This window comes from Homalodisca vitripennis, chromosome X (assembly GCF_021130785.1).
Source record: "Homalodisca vitripennis isolate AUS2020 chromosome X, UT_GWSS_2.1, whole genome shotgun sequence".
Lineage (NCBI taxonomy): Eukaryota > Metazoa > Arthropoda > Insecta > Hemiptera > Cicadellidae > Homalodisca > Homalodisca vitripennis.
This window is the reverse complement of record NC_060215.1, coordinates 9642941-9666158: the sequence shown is the minus strand read 5'-3', so window position 1 is coordinate 9666158 and position 23218 is coordinate 9642941. Positions and strand designations below refer to the sequence as shown.

Genomic DNA, 23218 nt, shown 5'->3' with positions numbered 1-23218 from the left:
AAGGTAGCAGTATGTGGCGCCAGTGGTGGCATCGGACAACCTTTGTCTCTGCTTCTCAAGCAGTCAATCTCACTATAGCATCTTTGTAACATATAATGTGTTTTCTATGTGACAGAGGAGCGTGAAGGTAGCAGTATGTGGTGCCATCGGACAACCTTTGTCTCATCTCAAGCAGTCGATCTCACTATAATATCTTTGTAACATGTAATGTGTTTTTTTATATGACAGAGGAGCGTGAAGGTAGCAGTATGTGGCGCCAGTGGTGGCATCGGTCAACCTTTATCACTTCTACTTAAGGAGTCACCTCTGGTTACTCAGCTATCGCTCTATGACATCGTACACACTCCTGGTGTGGCAGCTGATCTTAGCCATATAGAAACAAACTCCAAAGTTACTGGTTATGTTGGCCCTGACCAACTTAAGGTTAGTTTCAGTTCATTACATTACAGTTTATCTTTTAACTTTAAGCAGACTGGAGCATGACATTTTATATTTAAAAATAATAATCTGTTAGAACTGTATAACTTGTATTTTCTTTTGGAGTTTTATCTTAGTATACTTAAAAATATTACATAAAATTTAAATGACAACCCTCTCAATCCTCTTAAATATTACATAAAATTTAAATGACAACCCTCTCAATCCTCTTAAATATTACATAAAATTTAAATGACAACCCTCTCAATCCTCTTAAATATTACATAAAATTTAAATGACAACCCTCTCAATCCTCTTAAATATTACATAAAATTTAAATGACAACCCTCTCAATCCTCTTTGGGGGTCACTACGGTCCTATCTTTCGCATGTAACACTTTTATAACTTTTATATACTGTAACTCCTTAATGTAGCACTTTTTACGTACCTGTATTTAAGCAACTGTAAGGGTTACAGTGGTGAAACTTTTCAAACATGCTTAACTATTTAGAAATTATGACAAAGACGAAAGAAAAAGTTAAATGAGCGAACCTTTTTTTTGCATCTAACTTTTTTGTTATTATATTTACATAAAAGCCTTTTATTTTAGGCAATTTAAATGTAATTGATCTAAAACTTTGCATTTCCTTCGTATGTAGGAGAAGCTTTGTATAAACATTTTGGATCAATATCTCTAGTAATTTCTGAGATACATATGTATTAATATGTACTAACATTCAGAAATGATTAATTAAATTTACGGACTGCTATTTAGTAGGCTCCACTGGAGTATGATGGCCCAGCCTCTTCATCAGCAGCTTCTAACTCCCTCTTTTAGCTGCTTCTCTCTTACTTTTTGCCTTCTTCAACAGTTCATCTAGCTCTCGGTTAGCTCTACGTATTCTGATTCGATCCAATTTTTGTAAGAAATTTATGCAGTTTTCTCCCGGTTTCAAGCCCAGAGCCACCAATGCTCTGCATTTCACTATGGCACCCCCATTAACGCTAGCTTCTGCTTGTGTGAACCCCCTTAAAGTGGTATATAAAGCTTTAATTCTTATTAATATTATAGAATGAAGTTTAATGCACATTTTTCATCAATGTCCAATGCTCACTATTATCTAGACTTAAAATTATCTCATTCTTTCCTTTGCATCATGATACCTTAGATTTGTTTTCAGCTTTACTAATAAAGTTATTATTAGTCATAGTCATAGTCATAGATCTTTATTCAAAGCTGTAATATTATAAATACAGTCAGAATAGTGTCACAAATACAGATAGACTAATATCATCACAGATACAGGTTAACCTATCTAAAATCTTATGTTAACTTAACATAAATATTGTTACTTTAAACAACTAAAATCAACTCAAGTTTTATTTTTTGTTTAATGGCCCAAACCCTCAAAAAATTCTTCAAAAGAATAAAATGATCTTGATATGAGATAATTTTTTAATTTATTTCTAAACGGATTGATTCCTTAAATTTTTTTTATGTCAATAGCAATGTATTGAATAAATCGTGTACCGGCGTATTCATTTTTCTTTTTAAACAGCTCTAATTTATGATTTTCAAAAATTATACCACTCCTAGTATTATATCTATGAGTGGTATAGTTAGGTATATTTTTAAATTTTGTGTAAGTTATTGTATCGTATATGTATTGACTGTAAACAGTTAAAATTCTTAATTGTGCAAATAAATGTTTAACTGTTGCTTGCCATGGTAAATTTAGAATTAACCGTATTGATTTTTTTTGTAGTATAAGAATTTTTTCAAGGTTTTTATTTGAAGTAGCTCCATATACACTGATCCCGTAGCTTATATGGGAATGTAGCTTATTAGTCATTACTTTAGCACATCTCACTAGTTAAGCCAAACTTAGTCTTGATCACTGTTGAATTTTGCTTCACTGTGTAAAAACCGACTGATTCTGGCTTTGGTCAAATGGCAGTGTGGATAACATTGTAGAAATGGTGAAGTAATGTGTGATACTGGTTCTTTGAGGATCCACACTGGATATCTGATATACTGGACATTAACCCTCTGACTGATAATAAGAAGCACCCAGGATGATACACCGGTTTTTGTCTTTGTGCAGCATATTTTTTGAACATTTTTTAACAAATTTGCACTAAATGATAATGAGGTGCAAATTAGGTTCCATATAGGTAATAATGTTATGTATAAATTTTTTCATTGTACACCAGAGGAAAATGTAAAATAATATATATATGCACAACAAAAATAATTTTGATAAAAATGTAAAGTATGTACTGCTTTATTTGGCTGTAAGCATCCATATTGGTGTTTGAAAACATTCTTTGGGCAAGAGGAATATCAGATAATGTAATGTTTTCACTGTCACTATCAATTTTCACAACCCAACTCACATTCCACTAGTTTATAATCATCCAGACTACCTGACAACAAATCTGACAAAGAAATATCATCATGCACTTTAAAGTTGACCGACGGCTGTGCCGTCTTTATCAGTTTACAAGCGGTATTGATGAAAGTCTGTGCCGTCGGTCATCAGGAGGGTTAAACACATGGTGTGGCATAATTGCTGCAAAAATTGTTCGTTCCCTTTTTTACAAGAAATATTTGTTGCCATAGTGCATTTTTGTAAATTTTCGTAATATAAAAAAAAATTAATGGGAAGAAAAGTGTCCTTAATTTATAAGTTTCAAAAAGTAGATGGCATTAGAAGTTGTGTACAAAATTATCTACAATGTACAAATAAGTTAGTGTGTTAAAATAGTGTTTTATAATGTTTTAGTACACCTTAACACTCTTTAACCCATTGGCCTAGACTCACGTATATACCACGTGCAGTGATGCACGGACTGAACCTGGACTCACGTGCGCAGCATGATCTGGTGACGTTGCGATGTACTATTTAAAGTATTTATAGTTTTTCCCGTTAGATGGTATGCCAATACGCTTTCTGCAGACCTTTTGAGTTGTTGGTGAGTTCAGGTGTGCCAACTATGGCAGAAAAATATTACTTTTTTCAATAATTTTAATCTATACCAGTGCTTATTTTGTGTTGATACCAGGAGTATGTTACGTCTAAAATTATGGCTAGCACTTCTGACAATATTATTGAAAGTTTATTACAGTAGTTTTATAAAATCCATTTAATTATTTATTTGTGATATTCGGTAAAATTTTGTTTTGTTGCAAGGCTAGCCTGCAAAATAGAAACAACGTCGTTTGTCGTTTGTTTGTGAAGTTTTTTTTATTTATTTAATTTTTTTACAGTGTATTTTTTAGTGTAGTTCTGTGTTTTTATATGCAAATTGTGTGTGAATGCTACAAAATCTGCGACCCGTGCAAACTGATGGAAAAACTGCACTTGATGAGTACTCAAATATAATTTTTTTAAATAATAAATGTTCAAATAAAAATTGTAATATAATTTATTTTTCATGACAAAGAGTTACTGAACAATAATATATATTCAGTTTTTAGATAATAACTCATTTTAATAGTGAAAAAATTAAAACTAAGGTTTTTTTACATAAAAAAACCCAACATTTTTGTTATCATTAACATTACAAGTAAATTTAAAACTAAATAAAAATTAATTTTGTAGTTGTAAAATGTAGCCTAGTTTCTTAGAAACATGATGGTAAAATAACCATGGTAATAACTTAATTAGTTAGGTTTCTATGAAAATTATAAGAAGAAACCTTTACACTTTCAGCAAAATTAATTGCTAGTTCAGGTCCATGCAGCACCAGAAAAACTACTAGGCCAATTGGTTAAGAAAATATATTGTGCTAATCAGTGATGAGGAGCTTTGAAGTGATGTGTAACACAACTTATTTTTAAATTGTTACATATTTTGAAATCAACCTCCAGCACCCAAAATTATTATTTTGGGGCATGTAACAGAGTTGAAAATAATTATTTCCCTGACCTTGTTGGGCTAAAAAAATATGGGTTTCATTTGGAACAAAGGTTCTATTTTAATTTGATTTTGCCGGTACAGGGGCCCAGGTAGTCTAATAAACTCTTATAATTTAGGAAGATTCCAATAATATGTTCTTACCAAATCCCGATTGACCAACTTAGTGACATTTGTTCCAAACCTCAGGGACTGCATAATCAGAATCAGAATCTTAATTGCATGGCATCATCACAATCAAGGCAAAACAACAATCTCAAAATAGTAACAATCATGTTCACTTAATGTGGTTGTTCACATTGTATACCACTAGATTTATTAACACATTTCTTAAAATTATTTAGATTAAAACTTTTTATATGACTTGGTAACATATATATTTTAAAGGCCATCTCTACAAACCTATTTTTTTGAGGACTGATAATTACAGTGATTAACTCTTTACAGTTTACAGTGGTTTCTGGTAAAATGACTATGTATAGAACTATTTACAGTTAAATCTTGTAAGTTATTTGTAACATACACTAATACATGAGCACAAACAAAGAATGTACAACAGTCAACAATCACAGCTGCCTGGGAAAGGTTAGCAATGATACCTACTGCTAACATTACGCATGACCCTTACGCCTCTTTTTTGTAACATTAATAGCCTTTTTGTGTTAGTATCACTGTCTCACAGAGTACTCCCATAGGAAAAGTAGCATGTATAGTATACTGCTATTAAAATTTCAATATTTACAATGAATTTTAATCTCAACAACATAAAAATACCCTCGGTTGGTTTTTTTAACACATCACTTCAATATGAATATTTACTTCAGATTGTCTTAGAGATGTACCCCTAAAAAGTTAACATGTTCATTATGTAGTTTATATTTAAAATTAAAATTAATTTCCTGAGTTTAAATACACAGCATGTTGGCTGTAGACCAATTATCCACAGTTGAGTAACTGTGCATTAATAACATGTCAAACTATGGTGATTTTCCCGTCTTCTGTAAATTCTCAATATAATTTGAACATTTCCGTACAGATCTATTTAATTCCCATGTTTATCTGAAATATCTGGCCCATCCAAACAGATAAAAAATAATATGACTTATTTAGTACCCAAAGTAAAAAATTTAGATTGTCTCTATGTTTAAATGATGATAAAAATCTAGTTTCTGTCATCCTCTTCATGAACTAAAGCTCTGGTCAACATGATCTACTTGACTTGCGTTATAACTCTTTGTGGGCTGTTCCCTTGTAGAGGGAAAGAAGGTATAAAAAGTCACTTTTAGGTTTTAAATTGGTGTCCCAATATTTTGCCTATTATTGGACCTACTTTTCATAGTTAAGGGGATTCACCACTGAAAATAATGAAAAAAATATGAAATTTTCAAAAAAAAGTTTTTTTGTCATATTTTGTCATTTGGAACCTACTGAACAAAAACATAGTATCCTAAGACCTATATTTTAACCCTAAGTATAAAAAATAACGTTTTTTGCAAGCGCGTCAATGTCCAAAATTTCACATTTTTACTAGATACCTTATTTTTTACTAAAAACATCATAATTTCTTTTATATATTTAATTATAAATATGTAAACCAGATATTTAAATCTAGTTTAATACGCATATCAATCATTGTACTGTTTTATTTTCATTACTCTATGCTGAAGAAGAAGAAGAAGAAGTAGTAATAGAATAAAAACAAAACAATTTGTGTTCTGTCATCTGTCATTCTACTGTTGAGTTTCTGGGCTGTTTGTTTTGAGTGTAGTTTAGTTCAGTTTTATGCCATAAAATATGGGAAGAGTCAAGAATACAATAAAAAGTGTTGCTAGAAGAAATAAGGACAATATTGCAAAGCGGTATGAGGTGCAACCTGCAACCTACGTCACCGACCGAACTCTGTTTTATTTTACAATGTATATATATATATATATATATATATATATATATATATATATATATATGTATATTTTATTGAACACTGACATAATAATATGACCTAATATTGATGTATAATACAACCTTTTGACCTAATATATTGTGTAAATTTATTTCAGAACCATAAACTAAAAAAAATATACGTGATATATTAGTGTTGAACCTACGTTTACTTTCTATTGCAGTTTTCCGAAAGTTTGAATTTCGATAAATTTTCAGACAAAAATCGATATATCTTGGGAACTAATTAAGATAGAAAGTTCATATTTTTACCACATATTAAGTAGATCTTTTTATAAATATTTAGGTAGAATTAGATTTTTAGGTATATATGATGAATAGAAACATAATTTGATATATATGCATGTTTGTTTTTTTTAAAGTCTAAAGTTTACTAAATTATTTTATTAAAACGACTAATGCTACCATGATAAATCTACCTAAATATTTAGAATAGATCCATATCTTCAATATTAGACCATGAGTAGTGCAATATGTTGGATAGTTTCTTAGATATATCAATTTTAAATATGATCTGAAAAACGCGAAAACCCCCCGTTTTTATTCGCTGTAGGCTGTATGTGACAACTATTTGGCCGTTTTATATATTTTTGTATTTTTTGTTAGCCTACTACAAACTAGAAAAAAAATGGTTAAGCTATTTTTATTGTGTATTTAAAAAAAAGTATGTTTTCAGTGGTGAATCCCCTTAAGGCATTAAAATTTTAGTGCAGTCTGATTCTGTTATTGAATTAATCAGGTATCACTTAATAATTATTTTAACTTTGATTGGGAGTTCATTGCCATGTTTTTTAATGTTCAAGGGTATTTTGTGCACCTGAAGAAATTTGAATCCTCGAAACGTAGTATTATACTTTTTTGTTACATATAACATGGCATATGTCCAAAATCCTGTTATTACTTCAACTATGTGAAACCAATTTGCCCTATTCATTCGACAAAGTGCCACTAATCCTAATATAACACCCCAGTGTTATATGTCAAAATTAAATGTTACTCCTGCTCAGTTCTCTTGGAAATTAATTACTCAAGAAGATGTTTTAAAAGCAGTTAGAAGATTAAAAAATTCAAATAGTTGTGATTTTTACAATATGTCAAATAATTTATTAAAACAAATAGTTCCATCCATAGTACTTCAATTGACTTTTGTATTCAACATATGTTTGGCCAATGGTGTTTTCCCTGCTGAACTGAAAATTTCTCGGGTCTCCCCAATTTACAAAAAGGGTCCAAAAAACCAGCCGGAAAGCTATAGGCCAGTCTCAATTGTACCTGCTATATCTAAGTTGCTTGAACTTCTTGTCTTTGATCAAGTTAATGAGTTCTTAGAACATAATAATCTGCTTTGCACATCACAGTATGGTTTCCGTAGTGGCAAGTCAACCCTAAATGCCATAGATGACTTGGTGCGAAATGTGATTGAGGCTTTTGAAAATAAGGCTTTTGCTCGGGCCGCCTTTTGCGACCTGAGCAGGGCTTTTGACTGTGTCGATCACCAGGAATTGTTGTTAAAATTAGAATTTTACGGTATTAAAGGATCTGCCCTACAATGTTTTGAATCATATTTAACCAATAGAGAACAGCTTGTTTGTATTAATGGAGATTGGTCAGACAGGGTGAGGGTGGAGCATGGAGTACCTCAAGGTTCTGTGCTTGGACCCTTACTTTTTGATTTCAATAAATGACTTACCATCAAATATTTCATATCCAGTTAAATCAATTTTATATGCGGATGACACCACCTTTTTTGCAGCCGCTGGCATGATGGGTGAACTTTCCCATCTAATAAACAGTGCGGTAAATGAGGGGGAAATCTGGTTTAAAAGCAATCATTTCAAGTTGAATTCTGATAAAACCCAACATTTAGTCTTTAGTTTGAGGCCTTTTGACCAAAATTTACAACCCAAGGATGAGTGTGTCAAGTTTCTTGGGATGCATTTAGATAGCAAACTTCAATGGAATTCCCATGTAGATCATGTGTCAATTAGGCTGTCTAGAGTTGTCTATCTGATTAGACATCTTAAAGAACATGAAAAGAATTCATTTGGAAGTAAATGGAAAACAAATAAACAAAGTGACAGATGTTGCTGAACACTTAAATACATTTTTCACAAGCATTGCAGAAAAAACACTACTACCACAGAAAAATCTTAAAACTAAAAACGTATTAATGAATATACCTCAACCTCCACAGTTTTGTAGTTTTCAAGATACAAGTGAAAGAGAAATCAAGAAAATCATAAACCAGCTAAAAACAAAAAACTCATCCGGAATGGATGAAATCTCATCTAAAGTCCTTAAACTCTGCTGTAATGAACTAGTACTCCCTTTAGTTGATGTAATTAATAAATCCTTAAATACTGGTCATTTTCCTTCCCAGCTTAAAACTACAAAGGTATTCCCAAAATTCAAATCTGGAAATGCTAACGAAGCAAGCAACTACCGACCAATATCTCTTGTATCGACCTTCTCCAAAATTTACGAGAAAGTTGTTTTAAACAGACTTTTGAACCACTGCACAGAACATAACCTACTCAGCGATTCCCAACATGGTTTCACCAAAGGAAAATCTACTACAACAGCAATAGTCCAAATGGTAGAGTCTTTGGTTGATGGCTTGGAGGAAGGAAACCTGACGACTGCAATCTGTCTTGACTTTAGTAAGGCATTAGACTGCCTGGATCACCAGCTAATAATTAAAAAACTAGAAACATTGGGACTGTCAGGCATAGTTAAAGAATGGTTTATAAGCTACCTGAAAGGCCGCACTCAATTGGTAGAACTAAGACATACAGAAAATGGGACCGTCAAAACAGCAAGATCCAGCCTGCAGCCTGTAAACCGAGGTGTTCCTCAAGGATCAGTAATGGGCCCGGTACTCTTCATTCTCTTCACAACTGATCTTCCCCAACAACTCGGAAATACTTGTAATACTATAATGTATGCTGACGATACCACCCTGGTATTTAAAGAACCAAAAACAGAAAGTCTAGAAGTAGCTTCCTATGTAACCTTGAACATGGCTTACCAATACTGCCACAATAACGACCTTGCAGTTAACACAGCTAAAACCACTCAAATAGCTTTTGGAAGAAAAGCTGACAAAGTCCCAAACCTACCAGATGTAAACAAACAAGATGAAGCTAAATTTTTGGGCATAACTCTAGACAAGAACCTCTCTTGGACGCCTCAAGTGGATAATTTATGCACAAAGCTTAGCTCCAGCCTTTATGTGATGAAACGGATAAAGGATACAACAGATGAGAGAACAATTAGGGTGGCATACTTTGCGCTTTTCGAGTCACACATAAGATACGTACTGTTAGCCTGGGGTGGAACTTCAACCACTAACATGCAAAAGGTTCTCAAGAAACAGAAAAAAAGCAATCAGAATTATCGCGGGACTGCAAAGACTCGACAGCTGCAGAGAAACTTTTAAATCACTTGGACTTCTTACTGTTGTCTCTCTCTACATCGAGGAAGCTGTGATACATGCAGTAGCAAAAACCCCTACTAGAAGAGGCGAAGTTCACCAATATAACCTAAGAAACAGCACCCAGTACAATCTTCTAGCACACCGAACGACTCAGTTTGAGAAGAAACCGTCATACATGGGAACCAAGCTTCACAACCTCCTACCTCCAGATCTGAGAAGCAAGAATGAAAGAGAGCTACCACCTGCATTGCACAAATGGCTTATCAAACGTCCATTTTATTCTATGGAAGAATTTTATCAACAGATTTTTGACTTTTAATGTATTTAAAAGTTATTTTCTTGTTACTGTTATTATTGTAATTTGACTTAATTACTATTCTCAAAGAATATGTAAATTAAAGAATTTTGGTTTGATTTGATAAAGCCCTTGTTGATATGAGCTATTTAAAAATGGTTTATTTTGCATTCTTTCAAAGTATCTGTAGATATGGCTTAATTTTCTGGGGTGGTTGCAGTAGAACAAAAGAGATTTTAATTATTCAAAAAAAGGTTATTCGTATTCTCGCAAATGCAGTAGATGATGCCCACTGCAGGCCGCTGTTTCAATTATTAAAAATTCCAACAATAATTAATTTGTATATTTATGAACTTTTATCTTATGCACTGAAACAATGCCCACTTTTAACTTTTCAAAATGATGTGCATTCTTATCACACCAGAAATAGTAGTAATATTTCAAGGACGCATTCCAGGCTAGAGAAAACACTCAATAGTCACGTAGAAATGTCTTTTAAAATCTATAATAAAATTAATAAATATATTAAAATTAGCAATTACTTTAACAATCAAAAGTTCTTATTAACAAAATTTTATGAATGGCTGTTGAATAATCCAGTCTATTCAGTTCAAGAATTTTTGCTTTTGGAACAAATAGATATTTTTTAGATAACTATATGCCTATAATTGAAACTTGTGATACATTTAAATTTATGAGCTGGTGCAATATTGTTGTATATGTTATATTTAAACTTTTATGTGCAGTTTTATTTGTTATTTGACTTCAGTGTTTTTATGCTATTTTTGACTTTCATAATAATTATTTTGTCTGTGATAATTTATTCTTATGTATGTTACTTTTATGTGCAATATCTATTTATTTATTTATTATAGCCTAGTAAAACTTAAAACCCATGTCTGTTAGCTAATGATATATTCAAATATTTATAATTTTTTATATCATAAATTATTGAAGAATTGACTGTAGCTAATTCAAGCTGTAATATGACTTTGTCAATACATATGTATTATGTCAACGACAAAATAAAGATTCTTGATTCTTGATCACAAGGTTTTGCTAGGCTACCTCAAAGTTCAAAGAAATAGCTATCATTAAATGTTAGTACCTATGACTTACTAATTATAATACAAGAAATACAAACATGTTTGAACTCACATCAATTAGTTTGGGTGAAACAAGAAGTAGTCTCATTTTTATGAAAATTGAACATTTTAATAGGCTGCTATTTAATGCTCTGGTAGCTAATAATGATAAGGTTTATTTAAGTATGTTGAAATTTGGTTGAAAGAAAATGCTTTTTACTATGTTAATGTATGCCTTGTCTGTGGTATTATTGATATAGGTTATCTTAAATATATGGTTTTCTTGAATTATTACTTGGTATTTTTACAAATCTTAACTGATTAATTGTTGCTGTTATTATGATTTATTAGTTTGTATCCTATATTGTTTTAATCTGTTACTACTTATTTATTTGCTAGTTATTTTAGTATGCATTTAACCATTCTGTTAATAATGATGTAGGCCTATAAACTATTAAAATGATGTTAGTATTAATTTGTAAAAGAAATATTTGTGACAAAGTCAATTGCTTAATTTACTGTTATGTTGAAAGACGAATGCAGATTCAGCATTCTTATAAGTTTTTATTATTAATTCAAGAAAATGATGTATTATAATTATTATTAATATAAAGTTTTGGATATCTTTTTAAATAAAATAAATGCTAAAAACTGATAATTTTTGTTTGTATAATTCTGGTGGTAAAAGCTTACTACAAATCTAAGCAAAATTTCAATCATCAGTGTAAAATGTAGTATAATATTTTATACATAAGTATTATATTTTATTTTAAAGATAAGAATTTATCAACTTGATATGGATTATCATGTTTACCAATTTCATTTAAGATATAATCCACTTGAAAAATGGACCCAATTGGTTTTATTTCAGATATAATACTATTTTATGTAAAAATTATAGTCCAGACTTGTTTTAAGGATTTTAGCAATAAATCATGTTTATAGTTATAAATTATATGTATTGTATTTTTCTTTTGAGTTATTATATACTCAATCATTAAATAAATACTATTAAACACGATGCTCACTATTCGCACAAATACTTTTGGGATGTGTGACTAAATTTTATCAAAAGAGGGGGACTGTTTGCTAGATTTTGGTAAGGGTTACCATTTTATCAAAACTTAAGACTTAACAAAATCAATTTTCCAAATAGATATTTGTAGTACATTAAGAGTTTAAAGTACAATTTTAAAAGCTCTTCTCTTGGCAATGATACTGAACAACTATAAGATGGGAAATATGCAAACTAAACTATTTTAATTTCCTTCTCATTTATAACTTCATGAAACTGCCTAAACGCGTTAACATAATATTTTTAATTTTGTATTTGAACATTCAATATGCTCTGTCCATTTCCAGCAACTATCAAAGATTACACCTAAGTATTTATAAGAAAAAAATTATTTAAATATATCAGTACACAAGTTTTTTTTAAGTCGCATAAATTATACTAGCATAAATTTTGTTTAAAAATATTTAGAAACAATTTATTTTTGTTGATAGTTTCTGTAGTGTTTCACAATATTTTTCTGCAGTGATTTTCGAGTCTCGTTCAAAGAAACTGCCCCAGGAAGCAGTTGCCTTTTTCTGGCAGACAGAGTTAGTTAGGAGACAATGTCTTGGTTTTTGGTATAATGTGTATTCCCCATTCCATAGACTGCCTTTTCATCTAACAGTTAACATGCTTCACCCATGTTCCATCACCAGTTACAATACAATTGATAAGTTAATTCACATGTCTATCTTCAAGGAAATTCAGAAATGTAGCAAACCTTTGTTTTTTATGGTCTTCTGTAAAGATTTTTGAAATCCACCTTGCACAAAATTTATGGTTGTCAAGCTTCTTCAAAGCAATTTTTATGAGCTAAACTTCGTTAAATTTGGAAATTTTGTGAAAGTTTTGTAACTGTAAAACAGCGATTTTCATGAATGTTTTCATTGATTTTTGTAAAAACTCTTCAGTAACCAGACTAGGCAGACCACTGCAATCCTTAACATGAACATTGGAACGTCAGTACACCACTGCTTCACTCTGCTTGTACTCTTTATTCCATGAATGTTTTCATTGATTTTCGTCACCAACTCTTCAGTAACCAGACTAGGCAGACCACTGCAATCCTTAACATGAACATTGGAACGTCAGTACACCACTGCTTCACTCTGCTTGTACTCTTTATTCCATGAATGTTTTCATTGATTTTCGTCACCAACTCTTCAGTAACCAGACTAGGCAGACCACTGCAATCCTTAACATGAACATTGGAACGTCAGTACACCACTGCTTCACTCTGCTTGTACTCTTTATTCCATGAATGTTTTCATTGATTTTCGTCACCAACTCTTCAGTAACCAGACTAGGCAGACCACTGCAATCCTTAACATGAACATTGGAACGTCAGTACACCACTGCTTCACTCTGCTTGTACTCTTTATTCCATGAATGTTTTCATTGATTTTCGTCACCAACTCTTCAGTAACCAGACTAGGCAGACCACTGCAATCCTTAACATGAACATTGGAACGTCAGTACACCACCGCTTCACTCTGCTTGTACTCATTATTCCATTCCCATAAACATTATAATGTTGGATTGTTGTTTTTTACCTACGAAACCCCTTCACTGAACGCACTTCACAAGTGGCAAGATTTTCAATTGCGGTGTACATTTTAAATAGTCACAGTGAGAAAAGTAGGATAGATACAGACCACCCACTAATACAGCTCAATGTGTATTAAGTGTAGAAATCTTTTAACCCCAAGATGGTGCCTCTACCCTTGCCCACAGTCGAGATATTCCTAAATCTCTTATTTTCTGGATAACCCTTGTATTTGAGAAAAAGTGAAATATTTTAAAGAGTAATAAAAATATTATTTTAATTCAAGGGTCACAGATTTTATAGACTAACTTGTTAAATGCTACATACACATTGTGAATCTTGTTGCTACAAAATTGACATTTATGGGTCATCACATAATTAAAATATTATTGTTTTGAATTTAAACATAGCTTTTGTTAATTACAAATATTTAAGTGTGTGTAAATTGTCTTGCACAAAATGATTAAAATACATCAATTATCTTTTAAACAAATTAACTTGTTGTATAAAAATGAAAGGTTTCTTATTTTAAATTTGAATACGATTACATTTTTTAGAAGAGACATTTAAAATCCAAACATAAGGGTGTTCTTAAAATTAGAAAATCTTTACAATTGATGACAGATTTTATGACATCTGATATTTGAATGTGTGCAGGACTCATTGAAAGGCGTGCAGGTGATCATCATCCCCGCAGGAGTCCCGCGCAAGCCGGGAATGACACGAGACGATTTGTTCAACACAAATGCCTCTATTGTCCGTGACCTCATACAGGCTGCAGCAGAGGTGTCACCCAAGGCACTCATCGGCATAATCTCAAATCCTGTAAGTATTCACAACAGTGGTATTGTAGACTATGTAGACAATTTTTCAGTCTCTATATATTTTTTATGTGTTTGATATTGTTTGCAGTGTTATAATATAACATTACTTTGTATTAATATATTGGACAAATTATCTGTACGAATTCCCATAAAAATCAAACTAAACTATTGCTTATAATCTAAAAATTAACAAATAATTTCCTGTGGTCATATGTTCATCTACCTTTCATGGTACCTTTTTTCATTTAGTTTCCGATTTTACATGTCCATTTAGAAATCACAAATGGTTTATTTTTCAGCATCACAATTATACACAGATATTTGTCTTATATGGACTTAATTTTGTTACAAATATATCATACTTATTATAAAATGAAAACAGTTACAAAATTTTGATTTCAGATTTCACAAAAGTGACAACCAGAAATAGCAATACATTTAATTAATAACTTCTAGAAAAATAGTAATACCTCATTTGATAGAATCACATGAAAATTAACTAGAAAATTGATAGAATATACACGATTCTGGCTTCTATTCACAAAAACGTGGTTCACAAGGAGAGTAACTTTTTTTCAGTCATCTCTCTTAAAAAACAAACAGTCAACCAATATATTTGCTTTAATTTAAAGTCAACGGGTTCAGGCTGGACGTTGTCAATTTTGTAGCAGCTTTTTAAATTTATAATGCTTAATGAAAATGAAACTAAAATAAATTAATGGTTTTGACTCACCGTTTAGTGTACTTTTATTGCAGAAATAATCCACTCTCGAAATCGCAAATACAACACTCGCAGTAACAACGAAAAAATATATTTCGACAATGTTTGCAAGTATTTAATGTGAAAGTTCCACTGGGATGTCAACTTCTCGTTAATGGTAGTACTGCAGTATCAATTCAATTCAATAATATCTTTATTCACACATTCATCAAGAATGGTTACAGAGTCAACACATGCAGTAAAAATTGATGTCATCAAGAAGTAGGTAAACTAGTTTAAAACTATTATAAATGCAAAGAGAAAATATCTTTAAAATTTGATATCAACTAACATTTCTGTAAAATAAAATATATATGAGGAGAAAATATATGAATGCATATACATACACATACATGTCTTAAATAATAGCATTAACAGAATTAAAAAACTCATTCAAACTATAAATTGTAGAGTTTATCAACAGGCTGTGCAGTCTTTTCTTCAGAGTTTTAGAGTCACATGTTTTTGAAGTTTTCTGGAAGCATGTTAAAGAGTCTTGCACCGCTATAGGAAGGCTTCTTGGTGTTAAGGGTTGTTCTATCAGTCAGTTACGTATTACGTAAACTGTAAGTCCCCTACATTTTAATCCTGTAATATTGAAAAAAATCTTCCTACCCTCTACTTTGTTTATATGTTACTTATTTACATGTTTCTATGCTTGATGTTCAAGGTTAATTACACATTTCTGTGTGCATAGCTTAGAGCTATGGTCAGTGGTCAGTAAACTTTTAAGCGGTTGAGCAACCTTACAGATCATTAACCTTGCTCCCTGGCATTCAGCCCTATAATTCAAACCTTAAATATTTTAACATTAAAATGTCTTGTATATAAATAAATATACAGAGAAGACTTTTATTTGTTCACATAAGTCAAATTTTCAGGTTCTTCCCAGGTTGACCCATTTATCGGTAGGTTTTTGTGTCATGAAAACATAACTTAAACATAGTCTTTGTACTGATAATATCAAGCTTCAACCATTGTAGTATGTATTATGACAGCTTCATCCCATTGTTTTATGTAACTTTCGGAATGTGTGTGATTAATTTGTGTAAATTAGATTCATAATGTTGATGTACATAATTATTAATCAGTGCCTTAAGTAATGCTGTTGTTGTTAATGCACAATTAATGATATTATCGTAAAAGATTAAGTATATTAATCCTTATCGTGTAATTAGTTCCACCACAATAATTTTGTGATTGGAAATATTTTTATTCTATGATGCAATGCAATCAAATTCACTTTGTAAGTTTTACGTTGTCAGAAACAGTTTATGTTCCTTAAAGTCAACTTTTTTCCTTAATTTGGATATATTAACCCTTAGCACGCCGTAGACGGAATAATCCGTGATGTTGTTTGGTCTTATAACGCCAAAGACGAAATAATCCGCCGATCGATAAAAATATATTTTATTACTGTTTTTGAAGTTTATAAGCTCAATATATATGCCACAATACTAAGTAATGTACTGGCTTGACCAAATAATCCAGTTGCAGCTGTCAGCTGGCAGCTGTTCTCCTACTCCCCTCTGTACGCCGATGACGATACTATCCGCCATTACCGACTATCAGTGGAGCACGCATTGTGCCTTTGGGAAGTGTTCTTGTGTTTTCATTCCTTATACAAACAGTTGTAAAAAGTTATTGTTACCATGTTTTAGGTGTTATAATAAAGTTTTTATTTTTTTTATTTTCTGTTGTGTAATTATGGCTGCAAGTCATGTCTCGAGACCCCATGGCTTCATCCCGATTTTTGTTTTGAAGTTTACCATACAACTGCCTAAATCTATTATTATCAGAACTTATAAAACTAATCAAGATTTATTTGTTTTCTTATCCTTGTACATAGTTTTCATATTTTTCATCACATGTATTTGATTACTCTGTAACCTGAATTTGATTTTGATTGAAATATTCCATTATTATGAAAAAATGTGATTATTTTAATGCAAGTATTACATTATTGTAAAATTGATTTTTTGTGTGTGACTATTAGTCATTAGGAATGAATAAAAAAAATAGCTTTAAGGAATTTTCATTTTTTTCACCTTAAATGAGCGTAATCTAAAAAAATACTAAATTTATATCGGCGTTCAAAGGGTTAAAAGATGGTTTTTAGTTATGCCATAGTATAACTTGAAAAGATATTAATTAAAGTAATTATTTTGGATATTCCCTTTTTCTAGGATTTAAACCCTCTGCCAAAAGATACATTCTCATCTGATACACAAGATGAGAATAGTAAAACTCCTTGTTTCAGTACTACTCATGAAGTTTAATAATATATCTCATACATTCTTCACCAAGATCACTTCAAACCTCGTTAAAAGTTAACAATGGAAATAATTATAGGAACAGTACCAAAATGGAAAAAGTAACAAGGGTCGCTATGAAATTAAAACAAGGTACATAAATGGGAGATCTGCTAGTGAGTGAGTTTTGGACTACAGTATGACCGGGTCAAATCATACTTGAAGGATAGAACACGGGTTACGGAGGTGGGAAGTGACACTTCTACTGCTCTCATCAGGCGAAGAGATGTACCTCAGGGAATCTGCCTGGGACCGGTGCTATTTACACGTGACTTCCCCTGTTGTGTGCAGACTCGCACGGTCCAGGACCCAGTACACCACAGCTACACCTGTCCTATGAGCCTTCCCTAATCAGTGCTGACCTTGAATCCATTTTAAGGGGGTTAACCAAAAATGGTCTCAAACTTAACGTAGGAAAGTGCAATGTCCTTCGTCTAGTTCTGCACAACTTAATACAGACTCTAGGGGAGTGGGGAGCAGGGAGCAGGTGTCATGCTTTATGGTAAAAGATTGGCGGTCTTGTGACGTAGTCTAGATTCTTGGTGTCATATTGAACAATTGGCTCTTGTTTACCGACTATGTTACGCACTCAATCCAGCAAGCCATTGACAAGCTCAGAGGTCTGTGGAGATTCAGAAGCTTGTTACCATGTTCATTTAAGCTCAAACTCGTGCAGTATTTGGTCCTGTCAGTATTTTAATTCGGTTAACTTGCTTACGATAAAAGTTCAGGAGGACATTCAGAGTCCTTCAGAACAATTGAACCTCATCATGCTGAGAAGTTCCATCTCCTTTTATCTAACTCATAATTAGTAGATATTCTTGTATAGTACTGCATTCAGTTATATAAATTTATAATGGTAGAGTGTAAGATATTTTGTACACTGTACATCTTGAGTTATTTAATAAGTGCTCAATTTTTTCATTCTACAACAAATATGTATAGAATCTATGTTGTATGCAATTTTATTCTTTTTCATTTAATACCAAATGCCTTTTGTATTAAACTTAACAGTTTACAAGATATTCGTGAAAAACTGTACCTGTAATCCCCTCATCCCTTCATTACCGGGTACGTTTACTATGTTCATTAGGGTATTTCATGTACAAATTAACAGATTTTCAAAAATATTAAAATTTTTTCTCCTAATTTGGCTGAACTATTACAGATTTTTAGTAAAAAGTTTTTGGGATTTCAATAAATTTATGTATACGAATTTGAAAATAAGATTTTGTTAATTTGTAGTGATATTTTTTAAATCACTGTTAGCTGTGTACAAGGCAATTAAACATTTTCTCTGCTATGTTTTTCAATAGTTTTCAAATAATAAAAAATATATTTTAATTTGATGTTTTTCAGATTTTTCGTAACTTACGTTCTATACATAATATGTGAAGTTAACACCATCACTGCTAGTCTATTCTGACTTATTATGAATAGTAGTAAAGTAGCAGGATGGCCTAACCGGCAGATCCCAAGCTGCTTGCCGTGGTTGAGTGGTCCTAGCTATCATAGCCTACTATCAGTGACAGTTTGGCAGTCACCTTTTAAGCTGTTGGTCTCCAGGTTAAGTGATAGAGAGGGTTTCTAAACTTTGCTTGGTAAAAAAGATTCCTTTAACTCTCAAATTGAAATACATGCTTCAGTATGATGCTCTTATATTGTTGCACAACAATGAAGTGATCCAAGGTCAAATAGATGCACATTTCAACTAGAAATACTGAAAGGATAATAGAAGTTCGGAAAATGCCACCGTTATATGTTTTACAAAAAGTATAACAGTACGTTTTGAGGATTGAAACGTATCTACTTCTTCGGAGGGTTCTAGATTTCAGTACTCAAAATGTTGTGTTTATACTTTTTTTGTTATATATAACGATGCCAAATGTCCGTAATTATTCTATCCTTCTAATTATCCATTGTCAAAAACAAATTTTAAACAAAGGAAAGAAATAGCCTTTTTTGTTCAGAAAGTTTCTGTGATTAATATGCTTAATTAACAATAAATTTAGTTCATCAAGTTTAAGCATTAATTAATAAAATAATTGTTATAGGTGAACAGTACTGTCCCGATCGCAGCAGAGGTGTTGAAGAAGGCTGGAGTCTATGACCCTAACCGCTTGTTTGGGGTTACTACGCTGGACATTGTTCGTGCAAACACATTTGTTGGTCAAGCCAAGGTCAGTATATACATACTTTGCCCTGGACGTTGTGGTAGTTTATGCAATCCAACAAGCAGGCGCTGGACGCATTAAATTAACAAAACCTGTTCAGTAAAATATGTGCTAAAAATTAAACACTTAAATAGTGGTTAAAATATTACACCATGATAATGAATTCCAGAACTCCATAACAAGGCTAATAACAAAATATTTTAAACCACCCAGTCAAAAATAAAAGTTTAAATGGTAATTTAATAACAACTTTTATACGAATATTTCTCAAATACTAAAATTCCATAGTCAAAAACAGTACACTTTTACTGATCTTGTATAAATACTGGGTCTAAACCCAGGATCACAAGTTTCTCTAAATTATGAATTTTCAAAATTGCATTTGGTTGAAAAGCTTCAAAATCTGAAGTTATTGTTTGTAATGAATTTGTGTTATGTGTTTAAACAATAACGCAATGTGTTATGTGTATAAACGCAGAAATAAACATGTTAAATTTTAATTTGACTTCCGTTATTATAGCTCTTCTAGTTTGTGGTTAACATTTAAACATGAAAATCTATTCTTCTTGATTGGGGAGTAAGTAATATAATTTAAAGAATTGCATACTATGTTGAGATAAAATAGTAATTAATCCTTAAATTTTTAACTTATATTATGGTACTGTATGTTTGTAAAAATATGTGTTGTCCATAAGTGTTTGTAAAAATATAAATGTTTGTACCGTATGACGATAACACATGGGGGTGGTGACTTCTGAGGTCGTAGTAATAAATACTAGAAATACAAAGTTTACTTATAAGTTCAGTTTAATTACGAAAACTTAAAAGCACCACTTTTAGATGGTAAAGGAAAAGTTATGTAATGCCACGTTGCTGCCAATTAGAATATGATAACTAAAAAGTATATCTTCTAGGTGGGCCTAAAATATCCAATGTTCTATTGGATTATGCGTACGACGTTTTACTTTACAAAACAATAATATTTCACTTCCCTTCGCAATAGGTAGACTCACAACCTGGGTGTCGGTGTCTTGGCACGAGACATTGAAGCTGTAGTCTAAGAACGGTTATTTCTAGAAGAGGAGTAGAGTTGGGAAGTCGTAGCCATCTATTCAAACAACACGTAAGATACATCAGCTACGTAAACTCGCCTAAAACAAATTCGCGACGGTATTAGCCATTTAATGATACAAATTACTATTTATAACAACGTGCTCGTCGCCATAAGGACGACGCCACAACCTTTATCTATCTCAATCAAGCAAATAAAAGATCTTCAAGGGTAAGTTACTTTACTATTCACATCTTTACTTTACGTTACATTCATTTTATACGTTTGGCATCAAAGGGCTAATTTAATAATACGAAAAGATAAATTTTACTTACGGACAAAGCGCGCGAGGTCTGATCGGTTACGTAGTTGGGCTGCTACAAAGGGTTAGAAGAAAAAATTCATACGCGTGCCAATTAGGTAGTTACTCCGCCCAATAATTTAGTTCCGGAACATTGGATGTAAAATAATATTATATTATACTGGCTGATTAGGTTGCGAAATTTACATTGTATGAAATTTAATTAACTAATTTACGGTACAGAATATCCCCCCTGTTTTGATTTCGCAACCTAATTAGTCGCTTTACTTTAAACATATTCTAAATAACAAACTTAATTCAACCTTTTATTCATTACATAAATTCGAATTCAACCATAACAATACGATAGCGCGGGGTTTCAAAAGTTTCCTATGAAATCCGCTAGATTGCATGCCAATGCAGTTCTATGACTGCTCGCTTAGGGACCAAAAATAGAAAATCAATTTAGGCAAACTATTTTCATGCAGTGCACGTTGCAGCGTTTTAGAATTTGCGGGTCGTTGCAAGAATAAGGGCATTTAAGGCGATTAAATCGTAAACAAGTGTAGTGTAGTGTTTTGTTATATAGGCGCCACATTCATACTTCTTTTTGCATTCATACCAGTGTTTTGTGTATAGTGTTTTGCCATTAAATACCCTGAGACTTGCGGACAAGTTACCCATATGGATCGAATACTTTGGAATGAAACGTCCCCTCACGAGAAGCTAAGTCTCACATTTCTTATTAATACTGCATCACTCTTTATATATATTTACATACAACATCCTATACATCTTACATCTACATGAATTTTAACACTTCAAATATATCTACAAAATTCAACATTTCGGCATACATACAAAACACAGACAATTTTTCATATTTGATTCCCTCATTACAAACAGTCAGGATCAACTTTGTCTCATTTCTTTATACTAAGTCTATTTACAAATTCTTTTTCTATATTTTATTTCCATTGACACATTCGTTAAGAATTCACCAAACAGTTAACTTCCTGGATTTTATCTTATCTTTTAAATTTGGCAGCAAGTGGTTCCTTAAGCTAGGGATGCTACAAAAATTTTTTTTAATTTTATACAGAACAGGTCTTAATTTAATTTTAAATCTACAATATGAACCTTTTTTACATTCAAAACATTTTCAGTGTGTTGTACAATACAAGTTACAGGGCTTAAAAAATATAAAATTCTATAAATTCCTACATATTTTGGTGCTAATTTTGCACAAAACTTTTCTACCTTATTGCTTAGATAGTGGGTTCTAATCCATACTAAGGAATGCAACTTAAAGGGATGTTTTACATTTTGCTCCGAGTACTTTTGTCTATTACTGTTATGTGCTATACTCCTTTTTACATTCACCACAGCTCTCTTTAAATTGTTTACAACAGTTTCCTTGGACAAATTCTCACCAATTAGATCATTTAGCTTCCATACAGGAATGATTAAACATTAAATCAAAGGCAGCAAAACCTGTGCTTTCATTATGGGCGGTGTTTAAACTTAATTGTATATAGCCTAGGTCACTATCCCAATTACTATGACAGTTGTGATAGAAACTACGTAATAATGTAGATATGTTTCTAATATGCCTTTCTGATTGATTTCCATTAGCCCTGTAAGGCGCTAGTCTACGGTGTTCAATAAAATTCTTAAATAAGAACTTCTTAAAATACAGTGATGTAAAATATGCGGCATTGTCTGACACTATTATTTTAGGTACAGAAAAGTTGTTAAAAATTATGCGGTCTAATTTATTACATATTTCAGCACTCTTACATTCCCTCAAAGGGATTAGCCATAGAAATTTACTGGCGGCATCTACAACTACAAGTAAATATACATTGCTGTTTCTAGTTCTCACTAAGGGACCTAAAAGATCTATGAATAAACAATCCATATTGTTCTTAAATGGCACAGATACTAATTCGCCTTCATATTTTCTTTGGCACACTTTACTCATTTTACAAACATTACATTCTTTGACTTTTGCCTTTATAATTTCGTCTAAATCAAGTCTATAAAAATACTGATTAATTTTTCTTTGCGTTCTAGCAATGCC

General features: G+C 31.8%; 1 protein-coding gene across 1 annotated transcript in view; it reads left to right on the top strand.

Moving 5' to 3' along the window:
- Positions 1-23218, top strand: part of LOC124368661 (malate dehydrogenase, mitochondrial) — a 52023-nt gene that overhangs the window by 4281 nt on the left and 24524 nt on the right. The window contains exons 2-4 of the mRNA XM_046825920.1: positions 229-423; positions 14371-14538; positions 19664-19789. Coding sequence (XP_046681876.1) covers positions 229-423; positions 14371-14538; positions 19664-19789 — 489 coding nt within the window. The remainder of the gene's footprint in view (positions 1-228; positions 424-14370; positions 14539-19663; positions 19790-23218) is intronic.